The sequence below is a fragment of the Odocoileus virginianus genome, chromosome 20, assembly GCF_023699985.2.
Source record: "Odocoileus virginianus isolate 20LAN1187 ecotype Illinois chromosome 20, Ovbor_1.2, whole genome shotgun sequence".
NCBI lineage: Eukaryota > Metazoa > Chordata > Mammalia > Artiodactyla > Cervidae > Odocoileus > Odocoileus virginianus.
In genome coordinates, this window is record NC_069693.1 from 21,010,852 (window position 1) to 21,030,729 (window position 19,878).

Here is a 19,878-nt window from a genome sequence, read left to right on the forward strand (position 1 = left end):
CATTCCAAGGACTGTTCCCACTGAAGCTGAATCAAGTCTACATCTTGATTTCAAGTGTGAACTTGAATAGTTTCGTGGGTCTGAGTGTTTCTTTGGACCTACGAAGACCCTCTGGTGCATGCTACACAGATGTTATGTCTGGTCTGTGCTGTCATGGACACTGAATAAATGTTTGCGTGAGTGAATGATGGAACGAAAGGACTGCTCTAAGAGTGTCAGGAGGCTTCTGATGACTCACTCAAACACTCGAGTCTGGTAAACCAGTGTTTCCTTAAAGTGCACATCGGTAGTCTGGCACTTGTATGAGGCGAAATTCACGTGGGCACTGATTTGCAGCTGCAGTTCTCGATAGTTTTCTTCTAGGACTGAGTAAGCCGGCTCGGGATCAGTCTCTATCACCTGCAACAAAGACAGCCATGTCCTCAGTGATGCAGAGCCAGCTGCTTCACGGGAATGACGGGGAGATGAGACAGTGCTTCATCCTACCCAGCAAGTGAGCACCAGCCCACAAACCCAAGTTCCAGGATACCTGATAAGGTCAAATCTAAAATGACTCATAAATGGGAAAGGAAGAAATTGAATAACACGGAATTACTGAGAGCATCACAACCACACAGGCATGAGTTTTGGGGTCAGATACACTCCAAAAAAGGTTGAAAAAAATAAAAGAAATCATAAAGACAGGAACAGATATTAACAAAACAAAATAAATCTAAAACAGAGAGGATCAGTGAAACCAAAAGCTGTTTATTTGAAAAGATTTAGAAAAACTCTGATGAGAATGATCAAGAAGAATAAAAGAAAGAATAAAAATAACCAATATCAAATGAAAAAGGAGACATCACTGTCTACCCTACAGATATTTAAACATGATAAAAAATATTATGAATAATTTTATGAAGGTACATGTGAAAACTTAGTTGAAGGGAAAATTCCTAGAAAAATGATTTAATAACAGACTCAAGGGACTTCCCTGGTGGCCCAGTGGTTAAGAATCCGCCCTGCAATGCAGGGGATGCAGGTTCTATCACTGGTCAGGGAATTAAGGTCCCACATGCCACAGGCAACTAAAGCCTACGCACCACAACTAGAGAGAAGCCCTCACAGAGCAACGACAGATCCCATAACAAAGAGTCTGTGTGATGCAGCTAAGACCCAGTGCAGCCAAATAAACAAAAGGACTCAAAAACAAATTTAAAAAACCCTAAAGAGACTTATTACTATTAAAGAAACTGAGCAGTAGCCAAAAAAAATCTTTAAAAAGGCCTAAAGAGAGATATACCTTGATGAATTAATGTTATAAAATGATAAATTTTTCTTAAACTGATTTATAGATACAATCCAATTCCAATCAGGTTTCCATCTGTGTTTTCAGAGTACTTGTTTAAATGGATTCAAAAATTATTTAGAAAAATAAAGGGCCAAGAATAATCAAAATACTTCAGAACAAAACAATATGGAGATAATCCATATTATTATGGAAAAGATACAATAAAGAAAGTGAAAAGATAAGTGATAAATACAGTGAGGATATTTGCAGACAAATCTAGGAACAAAAGAGCTTATCAAAACTAAAATAACTAGCATCATGTTTTTCCAAGATAATGCCTGTGTTGTCCAAAGTATGCTGTACCAATTTATACTCCTGCTAGCAGAGAGCTTCTGTGGAAACACTTGGACATTATCTTGGAAAGCTGAGCTTTCACACACACTATGGCTCAGCACTTCCACTTCCCGTGACTCAGTTTAGGAATATAAACTCTTGCAAATGAACACCATGTGACATGAACTATAATGCTCACAGAAATACTGTCCACGGTAGCAAACCTCAAGTGATTTTCAAAAGAAGGATGGGTGAATAATAATTTACACAGCAGTGACATGGGTGCGCTACATCCAAATGCAGTAACACAGATGACCACACACCATAACCTATAAAAAAATAGTTCAAAACCACACTGAAACAATATGCCTTTTAGAACACGTAGGTTAATTTAAAAAAGAACTAAAAACAAATATCAAGGGAATGAGCAAACAAGATCCTGGGATAGTGACCACCTCTCGGTTGGTGGGAGGGAATGGCTGAGAAGCACACAGGTAATCCTGGTTATACTTCCTGTGTTGGGTGTGGGTTCATCTCTGTCTATTATTTTATTAAAAAGAAACCAACTAAGGAATAATTAAAGGAGTGGCATGCATGGACCAAACAAGAGATTAACACAACTCTGGACACTGAGGGGAAAAGGAAGCAGCTAAAAGACTACTTGTGAGGTTTCTGAAAAAGAAAAAGGCGGGGGGACTTGCTCAACTAGAAACTAGATACCGAGACTTACAGGCAAGCTCTGCCAATGAAGCTGAGTGGTTTGTGTGGTATGTGTGGTGAGGATGGCAGGAGGCATGCTTGGAAGTTCATTTGCCACTTTGGAAACCCAGGTCAGGTGAATGGGGACTGTTTCTTTTTTCCATGAAAGAGCGACATGATGAGACACTGAACATGACAGCATGGCGGGCCTGGTCAGACTAGGGGCTTGGTGCTCCTACTCACTTTTCGTTTTGTAGTGAAAGTCCCGGGAGTGTTTTTGGGCACGTCCATCCACTTGACAGTCCGCATGCGGTCATCCCAGTCAGGCACTTGGTCTGCAGGGAGCGCAAACATGATCTTGGAGATCTTGCACTTGACCCCCATCTTCTTCAGGTTGATGGGCACATCTGACTTCATGGTCACCACTATGTCCTTGGCACAGCCAGGGTGGAGGTGGCCCATCTGTGGAAGAGCCTTGTATTAGTATTTGGGGGAATTCAATCTTGAGGACTCTTCATGCCTGATGGTGCCATTCTAGGGGTAAAGCCAAAGTTCTGGGAAAAATGCATCATTCAAGACCATATATGTAGATCATCTTAAATATGTACATGAGGTTCTTAGAAATAGAATCATAAAAGCAAGAGCAGCTAGGTATATAGCACAGAGAGCTCAGCCGAGTGCTCTGTGATGACTTAAGAGGGGTGGGATGGTAGGGTGGGAGGGTAACTCAAGAGGGAGGGGATATAAGTATACATATAGCTGAGTCACTTCATAGTACAGCAGAAATTAATACAACACCGCAATTATATTCCAATTAAAAAATATTCATACAATGAAATACTATGAGAAATAAAAACAAAACATGAGGAACTAGTATTATCAAACTGTTACATGCTTCAGGTACTATTCTAAACCTTTATAAAATTCTATGAACCCCCATGACAACCCTATAGATGTGCAGTTATAACCCCTATTTTATAGGCAAGGAAACTGGTAAGTTGCTCAAGGTCATACCATTAATATTAGAATATCTGGATTCAAATCCAGGTTGGATGGTGCCAGATACCATACTCTTAACCATCTGTACTTCTTAATCATATGATCCATACAAATTATGGACAGATGTATACAGTACCTTAGCAGTTGTCAAGTGTGATCTAATGACCCTTGGGGGCCCTGAGACCTTTTCAGGAGTCCACAAGGTTAACACTATTTTCATCATAATAGTAAGATGACATTTGACTTTTTCATTCTCATTTTCTCATGAGTATACAATGGAATACTCTCCATTGTATCCTCAGAGACAAGAGTATACACTCTCTTCTCTTCCTACAGATCACATGAACTACGTACGATATTGCATCAGACAGAATGCAGAAGCAAATACAAGAATCCAGTTATTTTCTACTAGGCCAGATACTAAAGGGTCTTGTAAAAATGTAAAACAATGTCACTCTTCTCACATAATGTTTCGAAAATAAAGCCATTTTCAAAAAATATGGCATTCATATTAACATGTAATAGGCTTGTTATTATATTTTAAGTGACTAAATATATATTTTTAAAGATTCTCGGTTGTAACTTCTAATATGATAGACATAACCCATGTAAACAATAGCTCTTTGAGGGTCTTCAATAATGTTTAAGAGTATAAAGGAGGGCTGATACCAAAAAGCCTGAGATTTCCTGAAGTATTCCAGATATATAGGAAATCCGATTTGGTCTGTAGAATAAAATCACTTGTGCTTTAGCATACATAAATGCACATACATATATCCAAACGTATACTAAATCAGTTCAGTTCAGTCGCTCAGTTGTGTCCAGCTTGTTGCGACCCTGTGAATCGCAGCACGCCGGGCCTCTCTGTCCATTACCAACTCCCGGAGTCTACCCAAACCCATGTCCATCGAGTTGCTGATGCCATCTCCAGCCATCTCATCCTCTGTCCTATATATGTAGTTTTCTCATGTTTCTAATAAATTAAAAACTCTTTCTCCTCTGGGAAGTGAAGGGAGAAGAAAGCGCTAATATTTCCCAAGGCCATGACTGTGTGTGTGTGCCTGGGTCTGTAAATGGATCATGAGAAGCTAATTCTGCCTACTTTGACTACCACTTTACATCTTTCCAGGAAGCAAAGCACTTCTTCCTGATAGCGCACTAATATTTAAAGTGATAAAGTAGGGTCCCCAACTCTCCTCCATCCTCCTAGATTGCTGTGCTTGAATAGACTTGGTGGTGGAAACAGAGCAGGAGGCCACAGACACATGCATAGTCCTGAGAACTCAGAAGTGAACTGTCTATGAAAAGCAAGTGCTGGGGAACTCCCTGGTGGTCCAGTGGTTAGCACTCCACACTTTCACTGCTGAGGGTGTGGGTTTGATCCCTGGTTGGGGAACTAAGATCCCACAAGCTGTGCAGCAAGGCCAAAAAATAAAAGAGCAAGTGCTGGCCAGAGGGGAGGCTCTGCTGCAATGTTGTCCTAGGCTTTATTCAATGTCGAGCTTTGGTCAGCAATCCATAAACTGTGTGCTGTGAGATGCTAAAAAAAGGGGACAGAAAATTCCAGTTGACTATGTTTTAATATGCTGAAGGAGACTGAGAATCTTTGGGAGAAAGATGCAACTTGTAATATCTTCTAAATCGCCATTGTCCACAAAACCCACCACCCCCATTTTAACTTTTGATGAACCACTTTTGCAGGAGGAACACTCAAAAGAATACACACCGAGGGTGACACAGGTCTATACTCAGGGATGGAAAGATTGGAGCCTGTCTTCATCCATGGAGATCTCCATGGAATTTCTCAACATTGGCCTAGCCATAGACTTGACCGACCTCACTCTCTTTTCTTAGGCCAGAGGGGACGCTTCTGGTACCAAGTGTGAGTGAGGGACACATCCACTCCATCCCACGTATCTGTGGGATGGGTCAACAGCCAAGTCAGGGTTGGGGCAGGCCTAAGGGAGTGTGGAAAACAAGGACAGTCTTTCACTTACCTGTGGGGAGAAAGAAACAGTAGCCAAAAGCGGCCATTCAAACCGTATCACATTTGCTTGGCTGTGATTAGTGATGGTGAAGCTCACATTATAGCTGGTTCCAATGTGGCAGTCCCCAAACTGGATGTGATTCACTAGAGCAGCTAGGGGACAGAAGCAGGGGGCAGTGAGTCCCCCCTTGTCTTTTCTGCAGGCTCGCTTCCCCCAAGGAGCCAGCACTTGAAAGACACTGTACCTCACCCTCATGCAACCCTACCCTCCTCGGATGGTCATCCTGGAAACACCTGGAGTCCTTTGGCAGCACGCTTTCTCTCCTACAGGAGCATCTATTTACCATCCATCCATCCACCCACCCATCCTGGCCCTCACCTCCATCTGTACAAAGGAAAACATAACCACCCCCTCAACTCCATTTGTTTGCTGAAACAGTATTATTAAGGCTTGGAACTGCCACACAGACTGCAGGAGTCCCCACTGAATTTGAATTACAAATAAATGATGAGTAATTTTTAGTATAAGTAATGTCTGGGGCAAAATTTGGGGACATAAATATACTAAAAGTTATATATGGTTTACCAAAAATTCAAGTTTAATATCTAAAATTCAAATTTAATGGGGACTGCTGTATCCTGATTTTCCAAACCTGGTAACCCTATTAGAAGTAAATGGAATCTGATTTCTGAACTAGGGTTCATGGCTGGCTCCTTCTTGACCCCTGATAAGAGAGATGCCACCCTGTAGCTGCAAATAGAGGTGAAAACACCAGATAAATGAGGAGCACCGATTTTAACCCATGCTGTAGGGACTGCCTGATGCTACATTCTGGGACTGGAATTAAGCTCCTAGAAAAACCACGAGACTATGTTTATAATTCACTGCACAGCAGTCAGCCACACAATCACGGTTTTAACAAATGCTTTTCGATAATAATGATGAAGTACGTTTTCTCCTGCCCAATGAATACAGTTAACCAAATGCAGCAGTGGTGCCTGACAGACTGCAGAGCAGCACGTCTTCAGCTCTAATACACACACAGATCACCAAGGGATCTTGTTAAACTGCAAATTCTCATTCAGTAGGTCTGAGGTGCTGGGGTGGGCCTGAAACTCCCATTTCTAGTGACTCCCAGGTGATGCTGATGTTGTAGGTTCTGACAGCGTGTTTAGTAGTGAGGCTGCAGGGAACAGTCTAGTGGAAGCACAAACTTACACGTTCTCTAACTCAACCAGCTGACCATTTCCTTTAGAATGTCTAGGGCACATAATACAGATGAAACAGACAATAACAACGCGAGCCAGCTCAAAAATACAGACAGGGAAAACTCCAGAGACATGTATTCACTTCTTAGATAATCTGGAATTTAAATTTCACTTATTAACTAACTAAATTGGAATTTGAGCTCAAATAAAAAGCTCCCTATGGGGCAGACTCCCTTATTAATGACTCTCCAGAACTCCAGGCACATGTACACTGATGCTCAACAAATGCTCCTTGAGGGAACACAGGGAGGATGCAGTGACTCAACCAGGCGTGAGGGAGCAAACAGTAACAAGGAGGAGATGCCATCTAAACTCCCAGGAAGCTAGCCAATCTGTTATTTAAATTTCATTCTTATTTAAAATGACCCAAGAGGGACTTCCTTGGTGGTCCAGTGGTTGAGACTTCAATGTAGGGGTTGGGGGTTCAATGCCTGGTCAGGGAACTAAGATCCCACACACCTCATGGTCAAAAAATAAAACAGAGGCAATGCTGTAAAAAATTCAATATAGACTTTAAAAATAGTCCACATCAAAAAAAAAAAAATCTTAAAAAATAAAATAATAAAAATGACCCGAGGGCCAACAGTTGTCAACACCTCATTGCTGCTTCTCTCACCTGACACCAAGTCTTCCATGGTGCTTTCCTCAATGACCTCAGAGACATCTGAGGACTCAGGGCTGGAGGTAGCCACCAGCCCATGGATGTTGTCCAAGGTGATGTCATCCTCATAGCCCTCTCCCACCATGTGGATGACTGTATCCTCGTACTGGTTGTTGATCACTGACAAGTGAAGGATGCCTGCCATTCTCCCGACTTTCTTGGGGTGGAAAACAACATCAAATCCAGCTATTTCTCCAGGAGGAACAACCAGGGAAGCTGTGTGAGCTTTCTTTGCTGCAATGAGAAGAAAGAGACATGATCTAGAGTCAATTTAAAGGGGTATGTATCTGTAAAGATCTGGACTCAAGGGAAAGCAGCCCTCATGTGGGAAGGAGTCTTGCCTAGAGAGGCCACTGGTGACAAGGCTGAACATCTGACTTGGGCTGAGTACACATTCAGTTCAGTTCAGTTCAATTCAGTCGCTCAGTCGTGTCCAGCTCTTTGCGACCCCATGAACTGCAGCAACCCAGGCCTCCCTGTCCATCACCAACTCCCGGAGTTCCCCCAAACCCATGTCCATTGAGTTGGTGATGCCATCCAACCATCTCATCCTCTGTCATCTCCTTCTCCTCCTGCCCTCAATCTTGCCCAGCATCAGGGTCTTTTCAAATGAGTCAGCTCTTTGCATCAGGTGGACAAAGTATTGGAGTTTCAGCTTCAACATCAGTCCTTCCAATGAACATCCAGGATTGATCTCCTTTAGGATGGACTGGTTGGATCTCCTTGCAGTCCAAGGGACCCTCTCAAGAGTCTTATCCAACACCACAATTCAAAAGCATCAATTCTTTGGCACTCAGCTTTCTTTATAGTCCAACTCTCACATCCATACATGACCACTGGAAAAACCATAGCCTTGACTAGACGGAACTTTGTTGGCAAAGTAATGTCTCTGCTTTTTAATATGCTGTCTTGGTTGATCATAACTTTTCTTTCAAGGAATAAGCGTCACTTAATTTCATGGCTGCAATCACAATCTGCAGTGATTTTGAAACCCAGAAAAATAAAGTCAGCCACTGTTTCCCCATCTATTTGCCATGAAGTAATGGGACCGGATGCCATGATCTTAGTTTTCTGAATGTTGAGCTTTAAGCCAACTTTTTCAGTCTCCTCTTTCACTTTCATCAAGAGGCTCTTTAGTTCCTCTTCACTTTCTGCCAATAAGGGTGGTGTCACCTGCATATCTGAGGTTATTGATATTTCTCCTGGCAATCTTGATTCCAGCTTGTGCTTCATCCAGCCCAGCGTTTCTCATGATGTACTCTGCATATAAGTTAAATGAACAGGGTGACAATATACAGCCTTGATGTACTCCTTTTCCTTTTTGGAACCAGTCTGTTGTTTCATGTCCAGTTCTAACTGTTGCTTCCTGACCTGCATACAGGTTTCTCAAGAGTCAGGTCAGGTGGTCTGGTATTCCCATCTCCTTCAGAATTTTCCACAGTTTATTGTGATCCACACAGTCAAAGGCTTGTACACATTAGTTCCTAACAAAACAGCTACTGGCACCCATTGCTCTGCAGAACCTATACTCACCCTACTTACCTTTTGCTTGTGGTTTGTTTTCCTCCGTGATGTAGATGTAGGAGGTAGAAGGCTTCCCTTTCAGGGAGAAGACTCCTAGTTGGTCCTGCAGGTCAACATGCAGCTGGCAGAAGGAAGACAAGACGGAGCGTTAAGCGTACAGGTTGCTCACGTGTTCTGAACTGAGGGAGAGACACTGTGCTGTGGGGGAGTACCCCTCTTGACCCCAGATCACTGTGCCCAGGGCTCACTGTTTTCAGTTCCTTATTAAGAGAGAGGTACTAAATATTAGACCTGGAAAGGAGAAATAAAAAGTTTAGCTCAGCTCTTGCTATTCAAATAAGGAAGCAGAGGTCGAGTACGGGGCTTTCTGGAACACCAGCTACGTAGTGTTAAAATGGGGCTGCCAAGCCCTCTGTTATCGACAAATCAGTTGTAAAAGATACATTAGACTAATAAAATGGGAATGATGGCTTTCCTGGTGGCTCAGATGATAAAGAATCTGCCTGTGATACAGGAGACCCAGGTTCAATCCCTGGGTTGGGAAGATCCCCTGGAGAAGGGAAAGGTTACCCACTCCAGTATTCTTGCCTGGAGAATTCCATGGACAGTGGGGCCTGGTGGGCTGCAGTCCATGGGGGTCTCAAAGAGTTGGACACAACTAAGCAACTAATGCAACAACAAAAATAAAATGGAAATGAATATTCATCACTCTATGAGGACTTGCATGAATATGAGTTCCTAAAAACCAGTATCTTCTAGATAGGTGTAGGTCATTTTCCAAAGTCCTACAGTTCATTGTAGAACACTTACACGATTTATCACCTTTTTTGTAAAATAAAAACATAAGTGCTGAACCCAAAGTCCCTTCAGATGTTATATCTCTCACCCCTGATGACGTTTCTTTCTTTTCTTTATTGCAGATGCAGTGTTCATTACAGAAAAAAAAGTGAAGAAATAAAGACACTCAGAACAGCCATAATCCTATTCATTCAGCTTGGTGTATATCACCGCTCACTGCCTTGCACTGTCATTTCCAGTGTACCATGGATCAGTGTCCTAGTAATCAGACCAACCCTGGGTCCCTCTGCAAGTCCCATGTCTTACCCATGCTCCCGTATGAGGAACATGAAAGAAGTCCTCACAAGTTAGGGATGGCAGAGACCCCAACATCAAAAGTCTCACTTCTAGAAGACTCTCCCTTTTCACCCCATGCTCACCCTCCAGCAGTACCTTGGCGGGGATGGCACCGCTGTTCTTGAGGATAAGAGGCAGTGTCTCCGAATGACCAAGCAGAAGCCTCTTAAAGAGAAGTAAGGGGTTTCTATACTGGTTGTAGAGAACTGGCCGCACAATGGTCACCCGAGGGAGGTTCCCCTCTCCAACGATATCAAACACAAGGCTTCGGTTCTTGGTCAGGTTGCTGCAGGGGACGGGAAGATAGAGGCCAGTCAGCTTAGCAAGGCAGGAAGGACATTCCACAGAGAGCGTGGCCTGCAGCCCTGCTGGAGGAGGGGAGCTGGGGAGCTGGTACCTGGGCAAGCCGTCCAAGGTGGCCTCAAAGATGCACTGGTAGGTCTGCATGGTCTGTGGGGTGAAGAACACTGTGGCAAAGGCGTGTGAGCGGCTCGCAACACTCATCTTGTTGGGTTCCACTTCAAAGATGTCCGTGATGCGGGCATAGACCTGGAAAGGGGAAGGGGAGCAGGGACTGGCGTGTATGCCACTTGGTGTTTACAAAGGGCTTGCTGCTCATCTCTATGGCCCTGCTGTGACTTCCCTCCTCTAAACTCTGTGCAGGCCTGTCCCACTACTTGGACAATCCTGCTCTTGGAAGGTATGGCCTGGGTTCTCGGGGACCCAATCCTAGGCATTAATTGGCTGGACTTGGCCAGACTCGTGGTCTTTGCAATTAGATGAACTAAACTGTATCTTGGATAGCAGATCCACCCCACCCCACCCCCACTTTTCTCTCTCTCTCTCTCTCTCTCTCTCTCTCTCTCTCACACACATACACACACACACACACACACACACACACACACACACACACACACATAAATTTAAGATGCCAGAGACCCCTGGTGGTTACTGAAGTGAGGTTTGGCCTGGAAGCCAGACCAGAGAGAAGAGCAATGGAGATACCATGTGTGAGAGACACGTGGTCTTTGGCAGATGATCTTCTGAAAGTTTGATTTTAGCTGACAATTCCAGTCAGTCTCCCAGGCCTCCGGCTACAGGCTGTGTTCCATCCTGCATGTGAGGTCTCGGATTCACCAAAGCAAACCTTGATATGGTGGAGCCATTCTGAGTGGGTTTCTGCTCCTTGCAATTCTAAGAGTGCTAGTTAGAACCACCTCCTGTAGCACTTTATCTGCTCCTGTCTTGGGGCAGTGTTTGGGAAAGACTGCGGGCACGACCTCTAAAGGATTTTTTGTTCTCATGGGAGGCAGGTGGGATTCAAGAGTGACGATTCCTTCTTGCTCTTAAGCTGAGAGTATAATTTCTTTGCCCTTTCCAAAGGATAATCTGCCAATTAAGGAAGGACGACAGAATGCATTTGTCTGGAAAAGTGTGGGCCTCAGTCTCTGGGCCCCTGAGGCCACGTGAGGCAGATTCAGCTAGGGATGCACCCATCACCAAAGGTTAATACGGTGCGATGTCTGAAGCCTGGGCTAGAAGGTGAAGCACATCAGTGCCTACTGATTCATGGAATGAATGGAACTGCTCAAGAGGTACTAGGTTTCTCTGTAGTCCATTTTCCCAAAGGGGTGGAAGAAATAGAGAGGAACTGGTGCCTGGGTAACTACTTAGTTACATTGGGTAGATTGGAATGATAAGACTTGTTCCATCCCTTTACTTTTGAGTTACTGTAAAAGGTCTTGTAAGAGCCAGAAATTAAAATTTTGCTTTATGTAAAAAAAGAAAAAAACACAGGAGGACAACAACATAATGTCTACAAATCCCTGTTAAAAACCTATCTTTGTTTAGAAGTCAGGCTTGCTCATCTCTTATGTGTTTAGCAATGGAATAGGGAGAAAGCTGCCCTTTCCTGTCCCGAGAAGGTCAGAAAGTGCTGACAGTCTCTCAACCCCTGGCCCTCTGCAGTGATGCTTCCCCAAGAATGCACACTACTGTCAGCTCTAGGCTAGGCCAGTCCTCTAGGTCACCTCCCCACCACTGTTAGCTGTGAGAACTTACTCTCATGTGACTCTGGGGCACAAGGACCACCAGGGTCAAGACTCTACCTTTGGCTAGAGAACTGATGTGGCTGAGAGACACTAGGCAGTGTTTGCAGCACACTGACTGGAAATTAACAGGAGTGAAACCCACTGACTCAGTCCTTTCTCTTGGTCTCCTGAATTTTCTGTTCCACGGCAAGCAAACAGTGTCTCAGTATGGTCCAACTTAGAGAGGAAAGGCAGTTTTGGTCTGGCAGAGCCCAAGACAGACACTTATTTTCTACCTGGTATTGACTCAGATGGTAAAGAATTTGCCTGCAATGCAGCAGACCTGGGTTTGATGCCTGGGTCGGAAAAATCCCCTGGAGAAGGGCGTGGCAGCCCACTCCAGTATTCTTGCCTGGAGAATCCCATGGACAGAGGAGCTTGGTGGGCTACAGTCCAGGGGGTCACAAACAGTCAGACATGACCGAGTGATTTTCACTTCTGCTACTAAGCGGACGAAGCTGGGTTTTAAACCGAACTATATATCCCTAGGCTATGGATCCTAGGGGAAGAATGCAGCATTTTTGAGTCTCAATTTTCCTAATGATAAAATGGGGAGAATAATACAAAATCTGATAATACAAACTTTTGAGGGTGAAATGAGATAAATGAACATCAGCGCAGTGCTCAGAATATAGCAGGAACTCAATAAATGCACCTCATCTTACACTTTATAGAGTGACATCTCCCAAACCTCTTTTGCCAGCCCAGTGTGCCCCTTGAGCAGCCTGCCAGAGCTGGCACTACACTTCGGCTCTCCCCACAGTCTCTGTCCTGTAGACGCGGCAAGTGTCTGGTGCGGGAATGCTCCGCTCTGTCATGTGAGCCCGTTTATCACAAGGTACCCAGAGAAGACATCCCCTGGGACAGACGCACGTCCCCTCACATAACTTCCAGGGAGGCCGAGAGCCAGAAAATTCCCACTAGAGATGCAGGCTCCATAGCAGGGGTTTCCAAGAGCTCCCGCCCTGGCTTTATGCCAACCACAGTGGACCAGGGCCATGGTGGACCAGTCCAATCAGGTGAACTGGGGCTACCTACCTTGTTGGAGATGGGCTTAACCACGATGTTCACGTCACAGGCGATCTTTCCCACATTGCAAATCTTGAACCGAGCCTTGGCCTGATGGCCCACCAGGACATTGCAGAAGATGAACTTGTTCTCATCCTCCACATACAAGCCCCCGCTCTCTATGGTCTGCAGGATGCTGTTCAGGTTGGCGCTGCTACAGAGCTGGTGCTCCTCAAATATCAAGCTGTTGTTGTCAGTCACAAAGGCTGGGGAGTGGAGGGAAGACTGTGAGATGGAGCTTAAGTGCCCGGTTTCTACTCTCTGTAATCCCTAACTTGGAGATTCAGACTCCGACAAAGGACAATCACAGGGGAGAGACAGGGGGATTCATACAAGGGAGTGTGAGGGGTGGGACAAATTCTATCTTCTCTTCCTTTTTGGACTGCTTTTGCTGGTCTCCAGACTCCAACCACCTTCTCCTTCCAATGGAAAGGAGGATGAGATCTGGGGTGAGCTGAGTAAAGGAGGAGGCATTCAGCTCACTTTGGTGCAAGTTTGCTGGGGACCTAGAATCAAAGCAAGAGGAGCTGTCTCTGTGCTCCAAACTTGCTCTGTCCCTGATCATTACTCCCTGGGAACATTTGCACAGGGAGTGGTCTGGCCACTCAAACCCAGCAAGATCTCAGCTGAGCAGAATTCAGTATTCCCAGGTCACCCTGCACCACACCCCATCACACCACGATTCCCAGATAACACTGTCCATCTGAGAATCCTGGACCAAACTCAGGAAGACCTGGAATTTAAAGCTGCACATCCTCTTCTAGGTGTGTGCATGCCCTGTAAGTCTTTAAGGAAAAATATGGCTGAAGACACCACAGGAAGTTCTAAGGTCCCAAAGGAAGAAGCGTAGCAATGTCTATTAGGTGCCTGCAGGGGGAGGGGTCTGTTACAGAGGAAGGTCTTTTAAGGGGTACTGCCCCATCTGAGCACTCAGTACCTGGCTGACAGGCTTCAGCCAACAGGCTGTAGGGGATGCCAGCCGGCTGGTCTCTTGGATCTCGGTCAGAGATATCAATTGCTATGAACTCTTCACATCTTCCCACGGGGTCAGCCACGCAGTCAACAGTGATGACCTGCGTCCCTCCAGAAGGGATGGTACCAAACCCAGGGTACACGGTGAACATGCCGTGGGTGAAACGAGCCTGCAGGAGGGGCAGAGGCAGAGTAAGTGGCAGGGTCTGAGTAAGCGGCAGGGTCTGAGCCCTTCCACCAGTCATGAGATGGTGTCAAGAGGGACTGGGCGGCGGGGGTGGGGGGCCCTCCCACAAGCTCTCCCTGGGCCCCAGCTGTGCTCCTGGGGGCCTGGAGGGCCGGGGGTGGGGCGGGCAGTCCTCAGGAACAGGCGCTCTCAGCCTTCTTTCTCTACATACCCCTTCTGAGCAGTCACGGTAAGTGCGGGTTTTAAGGAAACAGACACATTCCACATAGTGTGACACTTGTCCAGATGGGAAGCTCCCAGCAGAGGGGCAGGGCTTAAGAGTATCGACCTTTGTGACAGACAGTCCTGGGTTTGAATCTCAGCCTTCAAACCCTCCTGTGTATTAACTGTTGGACCTTGGTCAAGTGACTTCTCTGAGTCTCAGTTTTATCCAGAAAATGGAGCTAAAGCCTTTACCCTGAGACCACTGGAGGCTTCAGTGAAAGAATGTGCAGGAAGCAGTTAACAAAGCAACGGGCACAGAATCTGCTCAAAACATGGGATGTTATCATGCACTCCTCTGGGTTTTAGGAGCTTCCTTCCCTTTTTTGCCCTCTTGTAATTGCATTTTGAAGCATTTTTATGTTGGTTGCTTTACCATCTTTGTCATATAACTCTAACATTTTGGTCATCTCAGTGTTGGCATCTGTTGCTTACCTATTTTCACTTAGTTTGAGATCTTCCAGCTTCTTGATATGCTGAGTGATTTTCAGTGGAAACCTGGACATTTTGGATATTACATGATGAGACTCTGGATCCTACTAAGCTTCTCTTTGAGCTGGCTTTCTCAGACACCTCTTGGGTGGGGACAGTAATCCAGATTCCATACTGGACTTTTTACTGCAGCCAGGCAAGGGTGGGAGTTCCAGTTCCCCACTAGTCTTAGACCAGGATCACCCTCGGAGGTGGAGGGGGGAGGGTAATAGTGTCTCATTACTGTTCTGCTGATTCCACAGAGTAGGAGGTCCACTGGGGGGAGGGGAAGGGCAGCTCATTTCCACAGGGTTGGCGTGGAAGTCAAGGCTTCTCAATTGGTGTCTCTGTTGACAATGGCTGAGGTGGTGGTGGGTAATGAATGAATTTCTGGCTCTCTGCTGAGTGTTCTTGGATATCACTTTGACCTCATTACAGCCTGAATTGAGTAGGAAGTCTAGGTTCCCTGTAGGTCTTTTCTTGAAATATGTGGTATAGGACCACAGATTTCTCTGTCATGTTTGACTGTAATATTACAGCTCTTATTTGAACATTCCTGTCGTGCTAGACTACCCTTTTTCTGGCTCTTTGGCTAGTGAGAGCGGGCTTTTGGTCTGTGCGTATTGATGTTTCTGGATTGCTGGCTCCCTCAGTACCAAATCTGAGAAGTACGAAGTAAGAAGAAATCTCAGGGAACTCATCACTGTGATGTCTATTGGGTGCTAAGAACCTTAGCTGGTGTGAAGTTTTTTTCTCTCTGTTCCTCAGTCTTCTATATTTGTTTTATACATAACATTCATGGTTTTTAGTTGTACTTATTTGTAAGAATAGGGAACAATCATCTACTTCATATTACCAGAAGTAAAAGCCTTCAAATCTTCTTTCATTTAAGCCAATCTGAATGGGCTTTTGTTTTGTATCAACAAATGATTCTTTTTTAATTTTATTTCTGGCTGTGCTGTGTCTTCCTCGCTCTGTGTGAGCTTTCTCAAGTTGCAGTGAGCAGGGGCTGCTCTTTGCTGCAGCGTGCGGCCTTCTCATTGCAGCGGCTTCTCCTGTTGCAGAGTACAGGCTCTGGGTGCATGTGCTTCGGCAGCCGCAGCACACAGGCTCAGGAGTTGTGGCCCACAGGCCCACATGCTCTGCAGCATGTGGAATCTTCCTGTGGAATCTTCGGACCCTCGTCCCCTGCATTGGCAGGGGGATTCTTATCCACTGTACCACCAGGGAAGTCCAACAAAAGATTCTTGATGAAAATACTTATGAAGAGTAGACACTAATTGTAAAGCAATGAGGAACCAATGAAGGTTTTAAAGCAAAAGAGGACATCCAAATTAAAAGTCACAGTTCCTCATTTTAATATGAAAGTGATAGTTTCATTACAACTAATGTTCCTGCCATAGTAGGAATATTCAAAATTCAAATCCTGGTATCCTTGGGAATTATCTGTTGGGAGAACTAGTTTGCAGGAGGCCTTACAGGGTTTCTGTTGAACAAAGAAAAGGGTGCTCACCTGGCTTGTGACGTTCACGTCTTTCTGAACAGAGTCAGAGAACTTGCTTGTTTTGGAAGGTCCAGTCTTGTAGAAGTTCTCGCTTTCTCGGGATCTTGCATGTCTAACATGGGTGGCTCTGATTAAAGAAGTGGGAATACACCCTCAGGGTGGGGTAATCATGAAATACCACCTACCTGCTTGCTTGCAAAGTCCCTTCTTCTTGGAATGGAGGAAAGGGCCTTTCCTTGCCCAGAGGGCATCAGGGAGCATGGTCAACTTATTTATTAACAGCCAAACTCATTTAACAAGTATGAGAAAAGTATGCAGAAATTATACATATTAACTATGACTCATAAGGACATTAAAATTACTGCAAGTAAATAATAATTGTAAATGTTTGCCAAAATGGAAGAGGAGTTAAATTTACTCGTATTACTCCACCAAAACATGAAATGATTGCAAACAATGTAAAGCTGTGTGTCTGATTTAAAACAATTAATTAGAAAGTCAGCCTTAAATGACTATTAAGAAAGTCAGTTCATTAGAAAGCCAAGACAAAGTACCTGGGAATTGGTAAAAATAGTCCCTAATTTGTAAAAAAAACACACCAAAAACCAAGAATATGACAATCAAATCAAAGCCAAAAGCACTCAAAAACATGAACTGTTTCGGTTAGATGACTGACAAACACTTTGTGAAAATTACAATTCTTTGTTGGAACAATTATTAAATTAGTTATAGTGATTGAGTGTCTTCATGGGGACAAGGTAAAGACAGTCCCAGGAAGGTAGAGGCCTCACCAGTTTTTCTCTAGTCCAAATTTCTAGGGTACTCTTTGCTACCCCTCATATCATGAAACATCATGTTTTCTTTTGATTTAGCTTGCTGTTATAATTATCCCTTGACTTCTACAGAATGACAGACAGGAAGTGACTTACTGGTAAGCAACGTAGCACACTAGGCACATCGAGACAACAGACACAATCCCAAGCAGGAGACTTTACATTTATTCAATTAACATGCATCGCATGTTGGACAGCAGTTGAAAAGCATGTGAAATTTGGAGTCAGAGATGTGAGTTCAGAACTGAGATTCACTGGTGATTTTTTTGATAATCTTGGATGAGCCATTTCTAAACCTTAGTAACCTCATCCATGAAGGGGGATTGGGTGGATGAGTTTAGATAAAATATATGAAAGCTCATGGGAGAATAAAAAGCACCAATTAACCAGGGGATGTTTTGAGTTAAGTAAATACTTGTCTTACACTTTCTTCTGATGAAGGGGGCTCTCTGCTGTCGTTCTATACAGAGCATATTTGAAGTCGATCACACCTAGATTTTCTATGGTGAAGAAGGTGCTTTTACGAGTGCCATAGATCAAAGCCCCGAAGTTGATGATGGAGGAGGGGCTGATATTGTATTTGGAGAACACCGCAGTCACAGAAAACTTAATCGGGATGCTGGCAATCATTTCACCTCCTTCTGAGATATTAGGCTCAATAATCTAGAAAGGGAAGACAGATTGGGAAGATGTCAGCTACCAGAATAACAGTTGCCAGCATAATGTCTATGGCTGTCTACTCCATTCCTTATTTTCTTCATTGACACAAAGTCATATGTAATTACATTGATAATACGAGTAAAGGCTAACATGAGACTTACTGTGTATCAGCTACGGGTCAACATGCACCAACTCTGCCTCCCATTATCACTTCCCCCTTTTCTTTGGCACTTGATGACTGAACTCAGCCTCCCTGTCTCTGGTCTGGTCTCTTCCAAAGACCGGGGGCCACGTTTCTTCTCTGGAGCTCCAATCTCTGATGACTCTGAACACCTCCCACCTAACCTATCTGTGCCTGTGGATCCCCAGGCCCTGGTGAACCCTGTCTGGTGGCCACCAGGTCCGCCCTCCCTTTCCCCCTCAGGGCATGGGTCAGACTACATAAGCTTCATTTTGGCACCTGCCACCGTGGGAGTCATCCCTTCAAGCTCTCTTACCTGACAGCGCAGAACTGGCTGGTTCTCGATTTTCACTTCCTTCTTTGCGTGGAAGATCACCTGGACATTTGTGGGCTTTTCTGTCATGGTCAGTGAGCCCTTCTTGGGTTGCACTGTGATCATGGAACTTATATTGGTTGCTGAAATCCCTACGGATTCCACAGAAAAGCTGAGTGACAAGAAGAAAAAGTCAGTTTAAGTCATTATCTAGGGAGCTCAAGACACCAGAGATGAGACTCTAGGCTGTAAGCACCTGCCAGGTCCCCAGCCCCGTTTAACCACTATGGCGAGCAATGTTCACTGTGCTCTGTACTTGGTGACCACTCCTTAGCCAGGATCGACCAGCCAGGCACTGAGGCTTGAGGCCAAGATAGCCATCTCCAGCCCATGGTTAAGAGATGTCCTTGCAGGGGAGCTCTGTCCAACAGGAACACGTGATATTGGATAAGGACCAAATCAAGTCATTTCTCCCTCTCCCTGCCTCTCTGTCTCCCTCTCTCTCTCTCTGTCTCCCTTCTTGCTCTAAGACTGAATGCAGTAGACATAGAGGGAACAGGAATGCAGAAGCTGGGGGATCTAAGGAAGGACTGAAAGGGCAGGGGCAGGAGTCATCCAACCGAGGTGTTCAGAAGCACAGCCCTGGCCCAATGCAAGTGAGATGAGAGGCCGCAGAGAAAAACTTGGGGACTGGAGCTGGAGCAAGAAACCTCAGCTGAGGCGAGACGCGTGGAGTTGCCATAGGGACCCACATGTCATCCCCATGCTCACTCCAGGAGATCTGGCCTTCACTGCAGCCTGTATGCTGCCTGAGCTGCCTCACCTCCCTGCACATCCATCCTCTCAGTGAACCCTGACCACCTGCTCCAACTTGAGGGAGACTGTTCCACGCAGCCTAAAAGAGCAGGGGTAACACCCATCATAATCTATAAAATAAAACTCACAACATGCAAGATTCCATTCAGCGCTAATTCCAAAGTGACTGTGGCTGTCTTCTAGGTTTGTTTAGCATTTATTTATATTAACCTATTTCATTTTCTAGTTCTAAGAAACAGCAGTATTGAGGTGGGACCTCTCTAGTTTCATCATTCTTTGAACTGAAATGAAACACTCATGAATATACGGAGTTCCTATTAAGTCTGTGTGGTGGGGGAAGTCCCTTTATCAACTTCAAATTCTTCTGGGAGAAGGACGACCTTCCATAACATCAACCAGCTGTGGGTGCTGGCGCTGCCTGAGGACCTCCTCCCTCCCTGCCCCAGAGCCACTTCTTCCTCCTTGAGGAGCCTTCTTTATTTAGGGTTTTATTTTTAATCTAAAGATGAGCACAGCCGGAGCTGTCTCCCACCAGGCTGTCATTTGGAATCTATAATATAATAGTCCTTAGCATTAAGAAAGAAAAATGGACAATCCCTTCTTAACATGAACTCTTACGTAGACCATCAGCTTATGAAACAGA

The 19,878-nt window shown here is 44.9% G+C and overlaps 1 protein-coding gene across 2 annotated transcripts in view; it reads right to left on the reverse strand.

The window, feature by feature from the left end:
- HYDIN (HYDIN axonemal central pair apparatus protein) overlaps positions 1–19,878 on the reverse strand; it is a 346,758-nt gene that overhangs the window by 30,076 nt on the left and 296,804 nt on the right. For both annotated transcript variants that reach the window (XM_070451030.1, XM_070451031.1), the window contains exons 57-68: positions 18,423–18,591; positions 17,690–17,928; positions 16,442–16,559; positions 13,975–14,179; positions 13,008–13,243; positions 10,274–10,425; positions 9,973–10,162; positions 8,761–8,863; positions 7,174–7,452; positions 5,299–5,441; positions 2,546–2,764; positions 239–399 (exon numbers count right to left, since the gene is read on the reverse strand). In XM_070451030.1, the coding sequence (XP_070307131.1) occupies positions 239–399; positions 2,546–2,764; positions 5,299–5,441; positions 7,174–7,452; positions 8,761–8,863; positions 9,973–10,162; positions 10,274–10,425; positions 13,008–13,243; positions 13,975–14,179; positions 16,442–16,559; positions 17,690–17,928; positions 18,423–18,591 (2,214 nt within the window). The remainder of the gene's footprint in view (positions 1–238; positions 400–2,545; positions 2,765–5,298; positions 5,442–7,173; positions 7,453–8,760; positions 8,864–9,972; positions 10,163–10,273; positions 10,426–13,007; positions 13,244–13,974; positions 14,180–16,441; positions 16,560–17,689; positions 17,929–18,422; positions 18,592–19,878) is intronic.